Source organism: Cebus imitator, unplaced genomic scaffold (genome assembly GCF_001604975.1).
Source record: "Cebus imitator isolate Cc_AM_T3 unplaced genomic scaffold, Cebus_imitator-1.0 Scaffold113, whole genome shotgun sequence".
Lineage (NCBI taxonomy): Eukaryota > Metazoa > Chordata > Mammalia > Primates > Cebidae > Cebus > Cebus imitator.
This window is the reverse complement of record NW_016107428.1, coordinates 1,304,959-1,322,654: the sequence shown is the minus strand read 5'-3', so window position 1 is coordinate 1,322,654 and position 17,696 is coordinate 1,304,959. Positions and strand designations below refer to the sequence as shown.

General features: G+C 34.2%; 1 protein-coding gene across 2 annotated transcripts in view; it reads left to right on the top strand.

The window, feature by feature from the left end:
- Positions 1 to 17,696, top strand: part of ANO3 (anoctamin 3) — a 281,024-nt gene that overhangs the window by 174,348 nt on the left and 88,980 nt on the right. For both annotated transcript variants that reach the window (XM_017538733.2, XM_037742087.1), the window contains 5 exons: positions 1,072 to 1,116; positions 6,260 to 6,391; positions 9,469 to 9,575; positions 12,176 to 12,231; positions 15,547 to 15,668. In XM_017538733.2, the coding sequence (XP_017394222.1) occupies positions 1,072 to 1,116; positions 6,260 to 6,391; positions 9,469 to 9,575; positions 12,176 to 12,231; positions 15,547 to 15,668 (462 nt within the window). The remainder of the gene's footprint in view (positions 1 to 1,071; positions 1,117 to 6,259; positions 6,392 to 9,468; positions 9,576 to 12,175; positions 12,232 to 15,546; positions 15,669 to 17,696) is intronic.

Below are 17,696 nucleotides of genomic sequence, written 5' to 3'. Positions count from 1 at the left end.
GAAATGAATTTTAGTGATAAAGATAAAGAGGTATTTTAGAAGAGTAAGAATATCAGATTTCTAAGCTCCAACATGAGCATGTGGAGAAAATTATTTCGTAGATTAATTCTGTCACCTTAAGTTTTAGTTTCTCTAAGAAATGTTATACCTCTACTTAAAACATTCAATATCTTCCCCATTACTTTTCATCTAAAAACCTTAGCATTAGTTATTAAGGCCCGTTATCATCTGTGTCTTTTTTACCATCCTCCACTCTTTTATCACGATCCTCAACTTTTAGTATATACTCTAGCTATTACCAGATTGGTTGCAGTTCTCTAAATCTTATAATACTTGGTTTTGTCCCAAAAACCACCTCACATGCTGCTGCTACCTTTATCTAGGATGTCATGTGTAACCACTTTACCCAAAAGACTACTCCCATTCATGCTTTGAGATGCAGTACAGGTGACATAACCTCTGGGAAAACTTCCCTGTGTCCTTTGTCCTCCATCTGTAAAAACTAACTGAGCTCCCCATCCTCAGTATGTCCATAGCCTCTCTGTTTTCTTGCATTTTCACATTTAATTTTAACCGATGACTCCTCACCTCAACTATCAAGGAAGCTTCCTGAGGACACAAACTGACCGTCCCTCTTTTTTCTCTAAAGTTTTGGTGGTTCTAACTTGCCACTCCTTAGCAAATCAGAAGTATTTATTACATATGTATTAAATGAATGTATAGATAGATGGGTGGCTTTATATAAAATGTAAGAAAAGAATTCATTTAGTATAAATTGAGTGGCAGAAGACAGACTTTCAAAAAATAGTATTAAAAATCATTTCATTTTTTAAAAAGTGGTCTGCAGATTTATTAGAGTATCCTTGTTATTAGTATCTTAAAGTCTGAAATTAAAGCAATGTAAAGTTGATGTTCCTCATATTATGCTGGGTTGCTTCAAACATCTTAACTTTCTTAAGCATTTGGAGCTTGGGGTATGGAAATACTCAATATGATTGAATTTTGTCACTCACTCGTATCACTTTATGGTTCTTGTTACTTTCCTCTGCTGATTTCTATTGTGTTTTTCAGGAAAAAGTGCTATTACACTGACGGGAGGAGCAAGTCAATGGGCAGGTTGGTGGGTGAATCATTTCTTTATAACCAATTTGTCATTTGGAAAAAATAGAAGATATTTGATTTCCCATATCAGCAGCCGTAAATTGTAGGAAGAATGATTCTATTGATTTGTTGAAGAGATTTCCAAAATGACTTATGCCAAATTGAATAACATTTAAAATCCGATAGTCTTTTTGTTAACAATTTATCATTGCCATTCTTGGCTTCTTCCCATGCTATAATGTTATGGAAGAAGGATTTTAATTGCAATTTAGCATCTTACAATATTTTAATTTTAAAAATATTTGTAAGGTGAGGATCGATGGTTAAATGATGACCCACTAGAAATGGAACAATAAACCCAGCAAAGACCTTCTGTATCATTCAGTCCAGTTCTCTCATTTGAAAGAAGTGGTAAAGACTAGTGTTCAGAGAGATGAGGTACTTTACCAAAGCCATATAGCATCTTTTGAATCGCAGACCCATTCTTATTCTAACACTCAAAGGTAGGTCTCTTATCCTAGTGTTGAATATGAACTTTTGAGTAGCTTTACTTCAAAATATTAGCCCTTTACCTATTGCGGTAAGAGTAACTGTGGAAAAAAAGTTAATCAAACCACAACCCTGAGATGGAAGGAACTCCTCCTCCTGAATCTTCTTGTCACTATTTAACTGGAAGAAATCAGCTTCCATTTAATGAATGCTCAATTAAAAAGCTTCTTAGCTTTGGCAGTTTTCTGCACCTTGCAAAAGAATCAGTTAACAAAGATAAAGCATGTGAATGTAGTAGAGTATGCTCCATTGAATAATGTTGCAGATGTATGTTACAAATCAGAATAACATAAAAACTAGAAGAACTGCATAGTGTGAATAACAGGCCATTTGAGGAAATGATTCAATAAATCTAGTTTCTTTACTCAAGAAAATTGAATATAATTTCAAACTTTATAAATCTGAATGGGAAAATGTTGGTCTCTTTCAAGCATTAATTTTAGGTGTAGCAGTATTGAGTGACAAGAAAAGTAAATTATGGAGAAAAGAACCTTGAAATTAGAATGAATATTAAAGAAATTAGTACTGAGATAGCTTTTCCTTTTTAAACTAATGATGCTCTTCAGCCAAGTTACATTTTTCTGTCAGGTTAACATTCTCACTTAGAATGAGTTCTCATCTCCCATGTGGGTATTTGGTCCTGGTCTATGTAGCAAATTTCCAGTCATTTTGCTAATGAAATTAGTCACTGGAATATTATATTATGCAAGTTTGCAACTGTAGGTTTTCTTCTCTTTGCTCTGCATATGCCTGCTTATTGTTGGATGGCTGATAGAATCTAGTTTTGCTTCAGTTTGCTACTATAGAATTAGTGAGACTTTGTTACTGCATAGTTAGTGGGTTTTCTGTTAAACGTGAATCTTCCTTTTGGGAGTATAAAATTCTGTATATTGAAACTGGAACACATGTCTGTTCATATAAAGTTATCATGACAAATGCATGTAGTAAATCCTAGAGAAACATTTTTAATAAGGTAAAAAAATGTTCTTTTCTCTGTTTTGGTCAAATTTAAAAGTAAACTAGAAAAGCAAACACTATTATATGTCATTATTTGTTTTATCTTTTATGTTTCTCATTTTCTGTGTAAGTTCATAAAATGAAAATTCAGTTATCAGTTATTTGAAATGATTATTAAAATATCTTGAACCTTACTATAGCCCACCTCTTTTCATTTTACTTATAATAAGTAACTCTTTGTTCTGTTTCTTTGTGGATCACATGGGAGGGACAAGGAATAAATAGAAAAGTAGTCTGTAAAATTATGTAACACTAACCTGAAAAAAATTACAAAATTTATAAACTCAATCTGTAGACATTTTAGAAAGTGAAAAGTTGAAATCAAACGTGGCCATTTAGTTTCATTTCTGCTTTGCTTTTCCTGGGGTGAGGAAGAAGTTTTCTCACATGCTTAGTCTTGAGCAGTACACATTAGGGGATAATTAATGTACAGGCAATTGTTCAGTTTGAAGATCATCACTTCTCCAGCAGGTTGAGAGGAAATTGTTAGTATTATTATCACTGCAATTTATTTTTATTCACAAAGCATTTTCACATTCAATTATTAAAGCATCTTAAAAATGACTCTGCAAGGGAAGCAGAAAAGAGAATAGCCAGTTTTACAAGCCATAAAACAAAAAAGATTCCTGTACCATCCCCACCCACACACCTCGTGCCCAGCTTTCACAGCTGGTTTGGCACAGTTTGTGCTTCAGTCAAGTTCTTTTGACCCTTTAATCCTGACTTGTTTTCCATTTTCTTAGAATTCTCTTAGCTTTTCTCTGATTGCAGCAAAGAAACCTAAAGCTCTATTTTTACATTATGCCATGATATCTTGAGTTTGCAAAATGTCTAACACAGTAAATGTTTAGTAGAGTGTAGATAATATATTACATTACATTGGTGGCATTGTGGTGGTACTTTTAGTAGTACAAATCATATATCATTATTATTATAAACATTTATTGATTGCTTACTATGTTCTGTGCACTGTGGTGTCAGACATTATTCATTTAATTCTCAAGGTATTCCTTTTCAATTAAGAGAAGAAAAACTGAGTGAGGCTTAAAGAAATTAATAACCTAGATTCTTGCATCCTGGTATTCAAATTCAGGCCAACTATATTTCACTATTAGACTCTGTTTACCCCTTCCTTCACAGGAAGTGTATGTGAAAAGCCTAAAGTGATAATATTGTTTATTTTCTGTTAACATCACAAATGATGGTCTGAAACCACTTTTATTCCATTTCTTTTAAAAATATTTAAAATTCACATTTATACCTATTTTGTTTATGATATTGTCAGAGCTACTAGAGCCTTAGGTACTGTAGCCTGTCAGCATCTTTTTTCTTTCTTTCTTTCTTTCTTTCTTTCTTTCTTTCTTTCTTTCTTTCTTTCTTTTTCTTTCTCTTTCTTTCTTTTTTTTTTTCTTTCTTTCTTTCTTTCTTTCTTTCTTTTTCTTTCTTTTCTTTCTTTTCTTTCTTTTCAACAGTTTCAAAAGAAACTGTTGCCTGGGCTGGAGTGCAATGGCGCGATCTCACTGCAACCTCTGCCTCCCTGGTTCAAGCAATTCTCCTGCCTCAGCCTCCCAAGTAGCTGGTAATACAGGCGCCCGCCACCACGCCCAGCTAATTTTTTGTATTTGTAGTCGAGACAGGGTTTCACGCTTTTGACCAGGCTGGTCTCAAACTCCTGACCTCATGATCCGCCTGCCTCAGCCTCCCAAAGTGCTGGGATTACAAGTATGAGCAACCGCGCCCGTCCGCCCATCAGCATTTTCTAAGTGTAATTAGAATTGCCTCCTTTTATTTGATCCTCCTAGCCTCCTAATGAAGGAGAACAGATGGAATTACTCCCTCTCTTTAGAAATGAGGAATCTGAAGCTCAAAGATTGGAAATATTTAGCCCAGTTTTAGTGACCAGCACTAGAACACTATCTTCCAACTCCTACCCCATTGCTTTTTTCAACTATGCTAATTTTAAAAAGCTTGAGTAATTGTGATGCAATCTATTCTATACATCAGGCTCTCCAATGAGGTGACATTTTATTATTTTAAAGGCTGTCTTTATAAGAAGAAGCAAAATGAACACCTCAGATACTACATATTTATTATTTTAGGCTAGAAAAAAAATTTCGTTTCCTCCAAAAACAAAAATGAGTTGATAAGTAAATGATAACCTTACATGGCAAAGGAAAAATCCAGACTTTCACATACTAGTCTTTGCATTAGGGTGTGATTTTTATTTCAGATTACACATGGTAATTTTACCATGATAGGCTTGAATGAAATAATTCCTGAGATACAATATTCACTGCCTACCCATTGCTATACTAATTTTTTTTTCTGAAATTTAAGCAGAGTTGGCCAAAGAAACATTGAGGTGTGTTATATTTAATACTTCTCTACAAAAATATTCTCTCCTGCTACTTTGACTTGCTATTGCAGAAGCCAAAAATTTCCCCAGATAGAAACTCATAGTGTGTAAATGTTGCAATCGTGTTATTAAACACAGCAATTATTATAGTAACTCTCAGTTTAGACTTTCAGAGTCAATCCTTGCAATCAATATGTTTCCTCTGTTTCTATTTTTCTCTGTAAAATAAATCTGATTTCAATCACTATATATGTTGTAATAGAACTAGGTTATTAGCATAATCTAAAGCTGGAGCCAAAATATCCTGATGTCAGATTTCCCAAAACATTGTCCAAATGGTATATGCCAGGTGTCTATGCTAAACCCATTACTCAAAGTATAGTCAGTGGTTAGCAACGTGAGTGTCCCTTAAGAGCTATGTAAAAATGTGGAATCTCAGTCCCCATTCCAGGCGCATTAAATTAGTATCTGTGTGTTAACAAGATAATCAGATTATTCCTATGTTCATGAGAATCTTAAAAGTCCTGCAAAGGCTCCTTGTCCCAGTGTTTCTTATTGTAAATTATCAAGTCTAGAATAAAACACCAATTTGCAACTCTCCAGTAAGATCAGCATTACTTTTATTTTATGAGTGAGGAAACTGAGGCAAGAAGTTAAATAACTTGTACAAGTTTATATGGCTAGTACAGTGCAATAAATTATAACTCAGTTTTGGTTGACTTTAAATTTTGCTATCTACCACACTTATGACTCCCAGTGCCACTGAATGGGTCACAGACATTTATTTATTTTCAGTTTTCACTTTTCTAGAGCTACAATTCTGTTCATTTTAAAAAATTAGGGAGTGATCTATTTCTATATCTGTATAGCTACATACATGTATACACACACTGTTTTAATAAATATATTTTGCTGCTTTAAAAAAATACTCTTTCCTACCACCACCTTTATGTATCTTGTTTCTGAAATCTTTTCCACAATTATTTTATTTTTTCATGAAGATAACATAGTTGTCCTGAAAGAGTTTAAACAAATGCAAGATTTGGTTTGTTTTGCTATTTTCTTCTTTCACGTGAGAGCAGAAGCAATGCATGTTATGTGTGGTGTGTGTAGGTGTGTGTATCTCTTTTCAGAAAAGTCTCTTTAGTACTTAAGAGAATTGTAGTGGAAGGTAGTCCACTACAAGATTAGGTAGAATACAACCTAATCTTGTTCTAAAATGTGACTTTATTCCAGGATGCAAACTTATTTTAGAAGAATCAAAAACTGGATGGCCCATAACCCAATGGTTCTTGACAAGTCAGCTTTTCCAGACCTAGAGGAGTCAGACTGCTATACTGGCCCCTTCAGCCGTGCACGAATTCACCAGTGAGTTTCCTTCTTTTTTCACACTTCCTGCCTTTATACCTTTATGATTTGGGGCTTGTTTATAGAATAAAAATACCTGGGAACATTTTCATTGTTTACCAAATGCATCAGAGAACATGTTATTGTATTAAAATACACACTTATAAACAACACTAAGTGAGTGTTATTAATTTGTTATCAATTTGATTATTTAGAGACATTCAGTAGTGAATAATTAATTGTAAACCCATGGACTGGTAGTCTAGTTTCTAACACTTTCAAAATAATTACTGTGGTGGTGACTCAGTTAAAATAACATTAATGTTAATAATAATAGGATTACTATTAATTAGCATGTTTGAGTAATAGGTTGTTGTAATAAATTATAATTGTTTTCAATAAACATATATTTATTAATTAAGCTATTTTAGTTCAATCTTATCTAACTAAAATGAATGAAGATTTTAAAAGAGATTTGTTGCATGACTCTCTCTCCACCTACCTGCCTACCTACATACATACCTGTTTATTTATTCATGTATTCATTCAACTAGTATTTAGTGTGGTTCCATATCACACAGGTTGTATATATAAAGGAACTTAAGACACAGTTTCTATCTTCAGGGTACTCCCAGTCTAATGGGGCAGACAAAAATGTAAATTTATAATTAAGTGGGGTAAACATAAAGATAGGCAAAGGCATGATCTATTAAAGGACTATAGCTGTAGTGCCTACTTTGCTATAGACTATTCTGAATTGACCTATATTCTGAGATGAAAGTTGAAAGGTTGGATGAAAAAGAATTCCAGACCACCAAACATGTAACACAGCCAGCAGTCAATGGGAAACCCTCCTTTTCCCAATAGTCTATTTATTTTATTACTTATTCTTGGAGGTGTAACTAGAAGCATGCTTTCTAATTCCAATGATATTGGAATGGCAGAAGGAATAAAATTCCAAATGACTGTCAAGTTTACAGAGAGGTCACAGTTTCATGGAAGCTTTTTCAGCTTTTTGCTGGACTTTTTCAGGACCTTTAAGGATCTGTGATACACCAAATGAAAAACATTCTACTCTTTCTTTTTAAACCCAAGAAACCAGAGTAATCTTTGGAAAATAGCAGCCAGATCATACAACCGCCTTGCTTAAGACTCTGAAGTAGCTTTCCATTTGTGCTTACAATACAATTCAAGCTTCTTATTATGTACTATATGAGCATAGATGCTGTAGTTACTGGCCAGTACTGTCACTCCATCTTCTGCATTTTTTCCCATCATTTGGTCACTCCAGCCATACAAGCCTTGGTTCTATCCATTGAAAGCTCAAGCTTAGTCCTAACTCAGAGTCTTTGTTCTTGCTGTTCTCATTGTTTGCCATGCTCTGCCCCAATCTTGATGTGGCATAGTCCTTCCTGTCATTCAGCTCCCACTCAAACGTCACCACCTCTGAGAGACTGGCTCTGAAAACATGACCTAAAGTGCCCTTGTCCCAGTCATTCTCTATGCCAGTATACTATGTCATTTTTCTTCATAGAAATTATCTGAAATTGTTATTTATTTTTTACTTATGCATCAGCTATTTCCTCTCTATAATGTAACTCCATGAAAAATGGTATTTATTTGCTTAAAAATTATTTGTTGAGGGAATGCTGAATCAATTTACTGGTGAAAGAGTCAGGTGGACATTCCTTCTGCTACCTGCAATTCACAGGACCCTGAATTTTGTACATCTAAGTACAGAGACAAGAATACTAGAGGAACTCAGAGTCTAATCAAGTAGACACATGTGCATATTTACCTAAAAACAAGGCAGAGTAAAGTCAATGTATTAAGAAAGACAGAAATAAAATGTGCATTTTGTAGGAGGGAGAGCACCACATCCAAAGGAGAGGATCTGGTATGCTTTTTCGAAGGAAATAGCTCTTTTTGCCAGGTAAAAATATGGGTTGGCATAAGGAGAGAAGAAGGACCAGAGCAAAATCCAAAGGAAAAGAAGCATGGGATTTTAAGGTGATGATATTATGTTGGTACAAAGTAATCGCATTTGCATGAACCTAATAATTTTACAAGTTGACAGATGATTGGGTAAAAGAAGCCAGAGCTGTTAGACATAAGACTGAAGAGTAAGTTGGAATGCAAGTACCGAGAGCTTTGGAGGAAAATAAGAAATTTAATGATGCTTGTAGAGGAAAGCTGTTGGCACACTGAAAGTAAGGGAGTGCTCTAAGAATCAGAGCTGTGCATTAAAAGTCAGGTGGGAAAATGCATGGCAAGTTAGGAGGATGTTCTACTCATAATCTAAAGAAGAGGCATTGAGACCCAGAACAACAGATGGAGAGAGAGTTTAGTCAGAAAAGTTACACAGTTTGGCATTTGTTTGAATATGGAAAGTGAAGAAGAAGCAACCATCATAGAAGACGTACTAATTCAGGACTACGTGTTTGACACAATGGTGATTTATCACTCATAGATAATGTAACTAGAAACACGAAGTGTCAGAAGTGAAGCAAGACCCAGAACACTCCCATTTTGTGGAGGTTCCCAGCATACTAAAGTAAATACTGAACACAGACCCTTCCATTCCTCTTGGGGTCATGCTTTTGCTCTTACATCATTGGCTTACAAAAGGTTCCTCCTTGCTACTCTTACCATGGTGACAGTAGTAGAGCATCAAGGGAAAGGTAGGACAATTGTTCATTGTTAAGGCTATGAAATCCAGATAAGCTAAATTGGAAAGCATGGTTTGGAGTATAACATCAATTTTTGACATGTTCTATTTGGAAATACATTGCTTAAGGTAGTATAAAATATATGGGAGCCAATTGGCCATCTATTCTCCCCCTGTTCCATGTGAAACAAGAAATGGGAGGACACCTAGAGTTCCTTATAAACTGAAAGAAGATAACAAAATGAATATTTGATAATGCCTTTTATTATTTATGAGTGATTTCTTTTTCTGTCAATTAATTTATTTAAACAGGATGATTTCCCTTCTGGTTTACTATACTTCATATGCATTAGCTTTAATGGAACTTGTAACTATTGCTAGATTCTGTGTTCTGCTTTGAATATTAAAATCAATCCCCTCATCTTAACAGCTTCATAATAAATAATAAGGACACCTTCTTCAGCAATGCTACTCGAAGCAGAATAGTCTATCACATGCTGGAGCGCACCAAATATGAAAATGGAATATCAAAAGTGGGTAAGAACATTAATTAATAACAGAGTAGAATTTGCTGACACTATTTATTCCCAGAATTAGTGTTTATTTTAACAACTGAAGCTTTGCTTTAATTCATTAAATACATTAAATAGATTTGTGTAACATATTGAACACAAACTCTATAAATATTCAATTTTCAGCCTTTTAATAAAATAAAAACACTCTTTTGAGAGTATTTGGTCATAGGTATCAAAATGTGAAATGTGCAAATACTTTGAAACAGAAATGTTATTTCTTGAAATTTATCCCCCTCAAATAATCAGACGTTTTGAATGACAAAATATACAGAAATCTGTTCATCATGGGCTTGTTTGTAATGGATTTATCTGGAAATACCTTACATGTCCATGCTTGGGGACTGAAAAATAAGTTAGGCTGTGTCCATGTAAAAATTAAAATTTACTCATTAAAAATGAATGAATTTTTAATGAATTAAAATTCATTCATTAAAAATTATGTGACATTTATTCACTCTTATTTTAACATAAAATTTTCAAGCATCTATTATACGAAGTACATGACTTAAGTCCTATACTCAGGGAGATTGTAAATTGTTTATGAGCTCCTTATTTATCAACTTCAAAAGATATCCTCAAACTATATGTCTCATGTAATTTCATTTCCTAAACTCACATACATAAAAAGACAAAAGCTCTAGAAGATATCTTTTTAGAAGTTACCTCTGTAAGGTGAAATAATAGCTAGTTTTAATCTTCTACATTTCTTTGTTGTTTAAATGTTTAGCAGTATGCTACAACATGTATAATACAAAAGAAACTTGAGAATGTTTCATCTAGAGAAGGTAAATAGAATGTAAAATTTATATAGAGTCGAGCAGAAAGCAACAGGTAACAAACAAGATATGCTTTTAATTATAAGGGTGACAAATAAAAGATGCTTGAAGGGATCAAATGTTAGTCACATCCTAAAAGCCTTGAAAATAAAAGGTTGACAGCCAGCAAAAACTTGCACCAATCTCTACTGATTTTATTAAAATTGAGTGTTATGTAAGTAAAACACACTGTGTTTCAAGACAGCCACTTTTTAAAGAAAAACCTTCAGACTGTGTCATTCTTTTGATTAATAATTTATTTATTACTGAGCATTCAAAACAGTTAACTCATACGCCTAAACCTTACCAAAAATAAAGAAATAAATTTAATAGGTAATTTTTAAGGAAGTAAAAGTAGGCCAGGGTGCAATGGCTCAAGTCTGTAACTCCCGCACTTTTGGATGCTAAGACAGATGTCAACTGAGGTCAGGAGTTTAAGACCAGCCTGACTAACATAGTGAAACCCATCTCTACTAAAAATACAAAAATTAGCCAGGCGTGGTAGCAGGTGCCTGTAATCCCAGCTACTAAGGATGCTAAGGCAAGACAATCGCTTGGACCTGGGAGATGGAGGTTGCAGTGAGGTGAGATTGTGCCACAGCATTCCAGCCTGGGCGACAGAATAACATCCTGTCAAAAAAAAAAACAAAACAAAAAACAATGGAACTAAAAATAATGAAATCCAGAATATAAATTGAAAATGTGTTGAAATGTTAGTACTATATGCTTTTGTAGTCTTTTGAAATAAATATGATATTATAAATAATTATAAGGGTATCATTCTCTTTGTAGAAAATACAGTAACTACAGAAGAATTAAAATTATTCCTAAATATAATTCTCACTTATACATTTATACTGTTTATATATATATGTATATATTTATGTATGTATATACGTATAAATATATACACATATATAAATACACACACATAAATTAGACTTTTTAGCACCTATAATTTTCTGTTTTTTAAAATTCCATTATGAATATTTTCTCAAGCCCTTACTCTTTGAAAATATTTTTATGAATAGCTGTACAATATTGTATAATAAAATTCATCAAATCACTATGATTTACTAATTACCTATTGTAGTCTATTGTACTATAAAAAATAAATGATTTATCCATTTTAGATATGTAATTATTTCTAATTCTTTACTAATATAAATAATACTGCAACAACAGTTGCTCATTTAGTATCTGTTCTTACCAGGAGTATATGAGAGTGTCCATTTTGCTCTACCTGCATCAAGAGGGAGGAGATTTTAAGTGTCTCATATTGCTATTGAGGTTTTTTTGGTTTGGTATTATACAATTAAGTATTTCTCAATACCAATATATATATATATATATATATTTTTTTTTTGGTAGGGGATGGGGAGGAGGTGGAATATAGAATTTGTCTTCTTTCTTGACCAAACTTCGTTATTTGGAGAAAAACAAAAAGTTGCTTCTGGGTCACATGATCCTAAATAGGTGTGTTAAATGCCCAATATTTTATGACATGATAAAGTAAATCAATGTGGCAACTTGCAAATGTTCATTTACTAATATCATCAGGACATAAGTAGACCCAGCATCAATCTCTTTTACAATCTCAATGTCCCCCTAGGTGATGGGGATATGGAAGTCTTCGGGGTTATCTTAAATTTTTAATTAATTCATTGTTCCCCATATATTTGTGTTGCTTCAGAGGAAATTTTTCATTGAAACTAACTCAAGAACTGTCCTTTTCTTCTCTTTGCAGGTATACGTAAACTTATAAACAATGGCTCATATATAGCAGCGTTTCCACCACATGAGGTAATTTGGAAAGGCAGTTTCCATTTTATAAACAAGGTTTTCATGCTCATTGCTTGGTCCTGTTGATTTCATTTGAATCTGACTGCCCACTCCCAGGAGAATTCAGTCTGTAGGTGGCCATAGGCCTTCTGTTTCCCCATTGTAATTTTGTGGCTGTACACTGGCTCCTCTGCCTCAAAGCCCATCTGCAATTTACCCCATACTGGGATTCCTAGCCTTATCAGTGACATTCCTTCCTGGACTCTACAGCTGCTGCCCTCTGCTCCAGTACAGAGCTCCAAGCTTGATGCAACTCGAGATCCACACCATTCCAAACAGAGCAGATTCCTGGTTTGTGCCTACTACTTTGAGATACCCGAAAATCTAAAACAAGCCCACCACAAAAACCTATAGCCAAATACCTACCTATTACTTATTATTTGCCATCTTATTACCCACCTACAATTTTTTCCAATTTTACCTTAAGTTCTGGGGTACAGGTGCAGATGTTGCAGGATTGTTATAAACATGTTTTAAATAGAAATGCCTGCTCTATGCTGCAGTGTGCCCTGTCCACTCTAAATGATATTTGAGCCAACTTTTATTTCCTGACCTCTTTCTTTAAGGCCATTTTACATTTTAAGATAAGAGTGGGGTCTTTACAGGTTTCACTTCTGAACTTTCAAAAGCTATCACACTTCCATTTGTAAATTTATGACTGAGGACTTATAGTATATAGTACAAGGCTGAGGAATTTGCAGTCTGGTATGACTAATAGTTGATAAAATGTGTTGAATGCTTGCTATTTGACAGTTACCTAAATATTTTATGTGGATTGTCTCATTCAATCCTTGCAACAACACTTTGATATATATAATACTACTAACTCTGTTTTGTATATAGTTAATTGAGGTACAGAAAGGTTAAATATCAAAGGCACAGTTTTTAGCACAGGAAGCCAATCTCCAATGTTTATATTCATTATGGTATACCTACTTATAGTAAGAATAGACATAACAACAGGAAATATGTTTGTGTCTTTCATGTGCCAGGCCTTGTGTATGTATTTTCCCATTCTGAAAATAACCTGGAGGGGTAAATCTTATTATTTTCATTTTGCAGATGAAGAAACAAAGCTTAGAGAAATTAAACACCATATCAAATAGCACATAATAAATGGTAAAGTGTTCAGAATGGCAAACTTAAGGCCCAAGCAAAACCTCTGTAGCAAAGAAAGGTTTAACTTCTTCTCTGTGTGGGTAATTTTCTCTACATAATTAGACTGTGTTCTGAAAGTTCATTTGACAGTTTTTGGGTTTTTTTTTTTTTTTGGTGAAATTTGGGACTTATAAATAAGTTATAAGTAATTATCATCTTCCCACTTGTGTTTGTAATTTGGTTGAAATATTAATATATGGAATAAATACATGAAAAGAATAGAAAACAATGTTGTTGAAATACAAGAAAGTAAATTAGAAAGTCAATAAAGTGAGCTCAGGAATTTTCTGTTGATTTTAAATGCTACTATTTGAGGTAAGAAAAATAAGGCTTATTAGGAGGAAAATGGAGTCATTGGCATAGACTATAATTTGATTAAGGATAGTTAAAATTTTATGCTTCCTTTTTTTCCTTAGTGAAGGAGACAAGTGCCAATCTCATATTTTTATCTGTAGTTGAAGTTTGTTTTTACTTACAAAAAGGACAATGGCTAGAGGGAAGGAGAAGAAATGTCTTGTGGAGTTTAGTATGAAAAGGAAAAATAAAGAGAAAAAGAGAAATGCATACACACACTCACTCACACATAATTTGTCCAAGATATTGATAGAATTTATAATTATATCGAAGTGAACAGGCAAACTACAGAATAGGAGAAAATTTTTGCAAACTACCTATCTGACAAAGGGCTAATACCCAGAATCTGTAAGGAACTTAAACAAATTTACAAGAAAAAAGCAAACAACCCCATCAAAGTAGATGAAGGATATGAACAGACACTTCCCACAAGAAGACATTTATGCAGCCAACAATCATATGAAAAAAAGGTTATCATCACTGGTTGTTAGAGAAATTCAAATTAAAACTGCAATGAGATACCATCTCATGCCAGTTAGAATGGCAATCATTTAAAAGCCAGGAAACAACAGATGCTGGAAAGGATGTGAAGAAAGATGAGCACCATTGTGGAAGACTGTGTGGCAATTCCTCAAGGATCTGGAACCAGAAATACCACTTGACCCAGCAATCCCATTACTGGGTATATATACCCAAAGGATTATACATCATTCTACTATAAAGACACATGCACACATATGTTTACTGCAGCACCACTCACAATAGCAAATACTTGGAACAAACCCAGATGCCCATCAATGATAGAATGGATCAAGAAAATGTGGCACATATACACCATGGAATACTATGCAGCCACAAAAAAGGATGAGTTCATGTCTTTGCGGGGACATGGTTGAAGCTGGAAACCATAATTCTCAGCAAACTAACACAGGAACAGAAAACCAAACACCACATGTTTTCACTCATAAATGGAAGTTGAACAATGAGAACACATGGACACAGGGAGGGAAACAGCACACACCAGGGCCTGTCAGGGGTTTGAGGGCCAGGGGAGGGATAGCATTAGGAGAAATACCTAATGTAGATGACGGTTGATGGGTGCAGCAACCCACCGTGGCTCGTATGTACCTATGTTCCAAGCCTGCATGTTCCACACATGTATCCCAGAGCTTAAAGTATAATACAGAAGGAGAGAGAGAGAGAGAGAGAGAGAGAGAGAGAGAGAGAGAGAGAGGAGAGAGAGAGGAGAGAGAGAGAGAGAGAGAGAGAGAGAGAAAATCTGACTAGTACTAGTGGCTGAGGCCTCTTATATTTTTTGAATGAGCACTTACTCTCTTGCTTAACTTGTAAAAATGGAAGAAACTTTTCCTGGGATTGCATCACTTCTTAAAGCAAAATATATTTTTCTGAACTTTCTGAACTAAAGATTATCAAAATTTTTCTCAGTGATGGTAAAGATATTGTGTTTATTAAAAGATCTTAAATTCTAGACAGAGAAGCCTTGAGTCTAGTTTACTTTAAGCTAAATGGGTCCTATTGTATTTTTTAAGTAATTTAATAAAAGATTTTTAAGTAATTATTAGACTATTTTTAATGAAAAATATGTAAAGGTATATCACATCATTCCAGTGATGGGCTTAAATTTACCATTTCTGAAGTTTTCAATAAGTTGTTAAATTATTCTGCAAGGGAAAATAGAGTTCTTATTCAATTCAAATTTCACAAAAGAATAGACCCAAATATATCTTACTTTATCTGCTACAGGGAGCCTACAAGAGTAGCCAGCCCATTAAAACCCATGGACCTCAGAATAACAGGCATCTATTATATGAGCGCTGGGCACGCTGGGGAATGTGGTATAAACATCAGCCTCTGGATTTAATCAGGTACTGCAAATGGAACAATCATGAAAAGCAAAGTACGCTGTTTGTTGTCATTGTTAGACTTGGAATTATTTATTGTACTTATCAGTGATGGTGCAGGCTTTAAAAAAGCAACCACTGTCAGATTTTTCAGTAAAAGAAACTCAATGCAGGTAATTAGTTATCCAGGGGATGGGACAGCTGAGAAATCAAACAGGCTTTGCAAGGTGTCCAAGGGATTAGCAACAGCAAAAAATTACTAACACTCCTTACAGGTGGAGAGAAATTGTAATAAAAATATATTACCAGAACCCAATACCTATATACCATTGCTAGGGCTGCCATCAGAGAGATGAAAGTAAGGAGGAGGGTGGAGCCATGGAGAGGTCATAGAGAGGGAAAAAGGTCCTGGCTTATCTCTTTCTTCTACCTTTGAGTGGTTTAGTACTTCCTGACTCAACTTAACCAGAAGTAATTTAGAGTAAAACCTGACTAAAATTTCCAAACCAAAAAAAAAAGAAGTGGATCTAAGAGCAAAGAGGAAAATGACTAACACATGTTTGTATATATTTATTGTTCATCAAAGATCTACTCTCTTTCAGGATGCATATTCTAGTAAGTAACTGCCTTCAACTTGAACTAGTCTTGAAATATTGTTGTATTCATGATTTATATCATTTATTTTGATGGAAGATAATTTGTTCTTTATGTTTGGAAATCATGAAATCTGTATTAACAAGGACATAATCAAGTCTGTGGTTAACTATACGTATTTACAGAATGATAGAAAATGATCATTTATATTATATATGCTAATATTTTAAGCTGTTTATAAAGTATAAACATCAAGAATAAATCATAGCTTAATGAGTCAGTGCCCCCAACATAAAACAGATGAACACTGAGAGGGGTACTTGTAGAGAATTTAATAAAAGAACTATATACAGAAGCATAAGCCAGGGCCAAGGTAGGCAGTGATGGATAAGGAAGCTCCCAGAAACTAGCGTAGCTGGAAGTTGCTATCAAACCTAGATCTTGAAGAGGCAGGGTGAGAAAGCATTTGGCAGAACCTGTCAAAATCTAAAACCATAAAAATGATGGGTCATCTGAAACAAGCTATGACCTAGAAAGAAAGCAGCCATGGCCAAACACGGACCAAGAGGGAGGAAGCCAGGTTAATAAATACCCCATCTCTTTTATCTTGCCCTCTGATCTCCTGCTGGCACATTCAGTTGGTCAACAAGTCCATCAGGAAGGCAGAAGAAAATAAGAAGGAACAAAGCTTACAGAGTCCATAGAGGTAGCCACCTAGTGCATATAGAGAAAGGAAAAAAGTAGAAGGTGGATCTGGAAATACAGAGGGTAAACATCCACCACCAAACACTTTTAGTTTCAAACATTAAGTACTTGGGTATATTCAGAACCAAAATGTTTTATTTCTTAGTCAGGTGATCACAAAAAATTCTCAGATTTTATTTTATACAGATGGAAGAATTATTTTAGAGATAGATGAACAGAGTGAAATGTGCTGGTTCACAAAGCATATCTATTAGGAATGAAAATGAAGTTAGGATTTGCAAGCATGTCCTCCAGTCTTATCCATATTATTGCAAATGACAGGATTGTATTCTTTTTTAAGGTTAAGTAGTATTTCATTGTGTATATATACCATATTTTCTTTATCTGTGAGGCAGAGAAAAACAAATACTGCATAAACTCACGTATGGGTAGAATCTAAAAAAGTTGAACTCCTAGAAGCAGAGAGTAGATAAGTACTTACCAAAGTCTGGGGGTAGGGAGAAGGCAGGGACTGGGGAGGTATTGGTCAAAGGATATGAAATTTGATTAGGAAAAATACATTCAAGAGATCCATTGTATAACATGGTGACTATAGTTAATAATAATGTATTATATTATTGAAAATTACTGTGTATATTTTAAATGTTCTTACTATAAAATAAGGATAAATATGTGAGGTAATACATATGTTTATTAGCTTCATTTAGTCATTCCAAAATATATACATATTTCAAAACCTCATGCATGCAATAA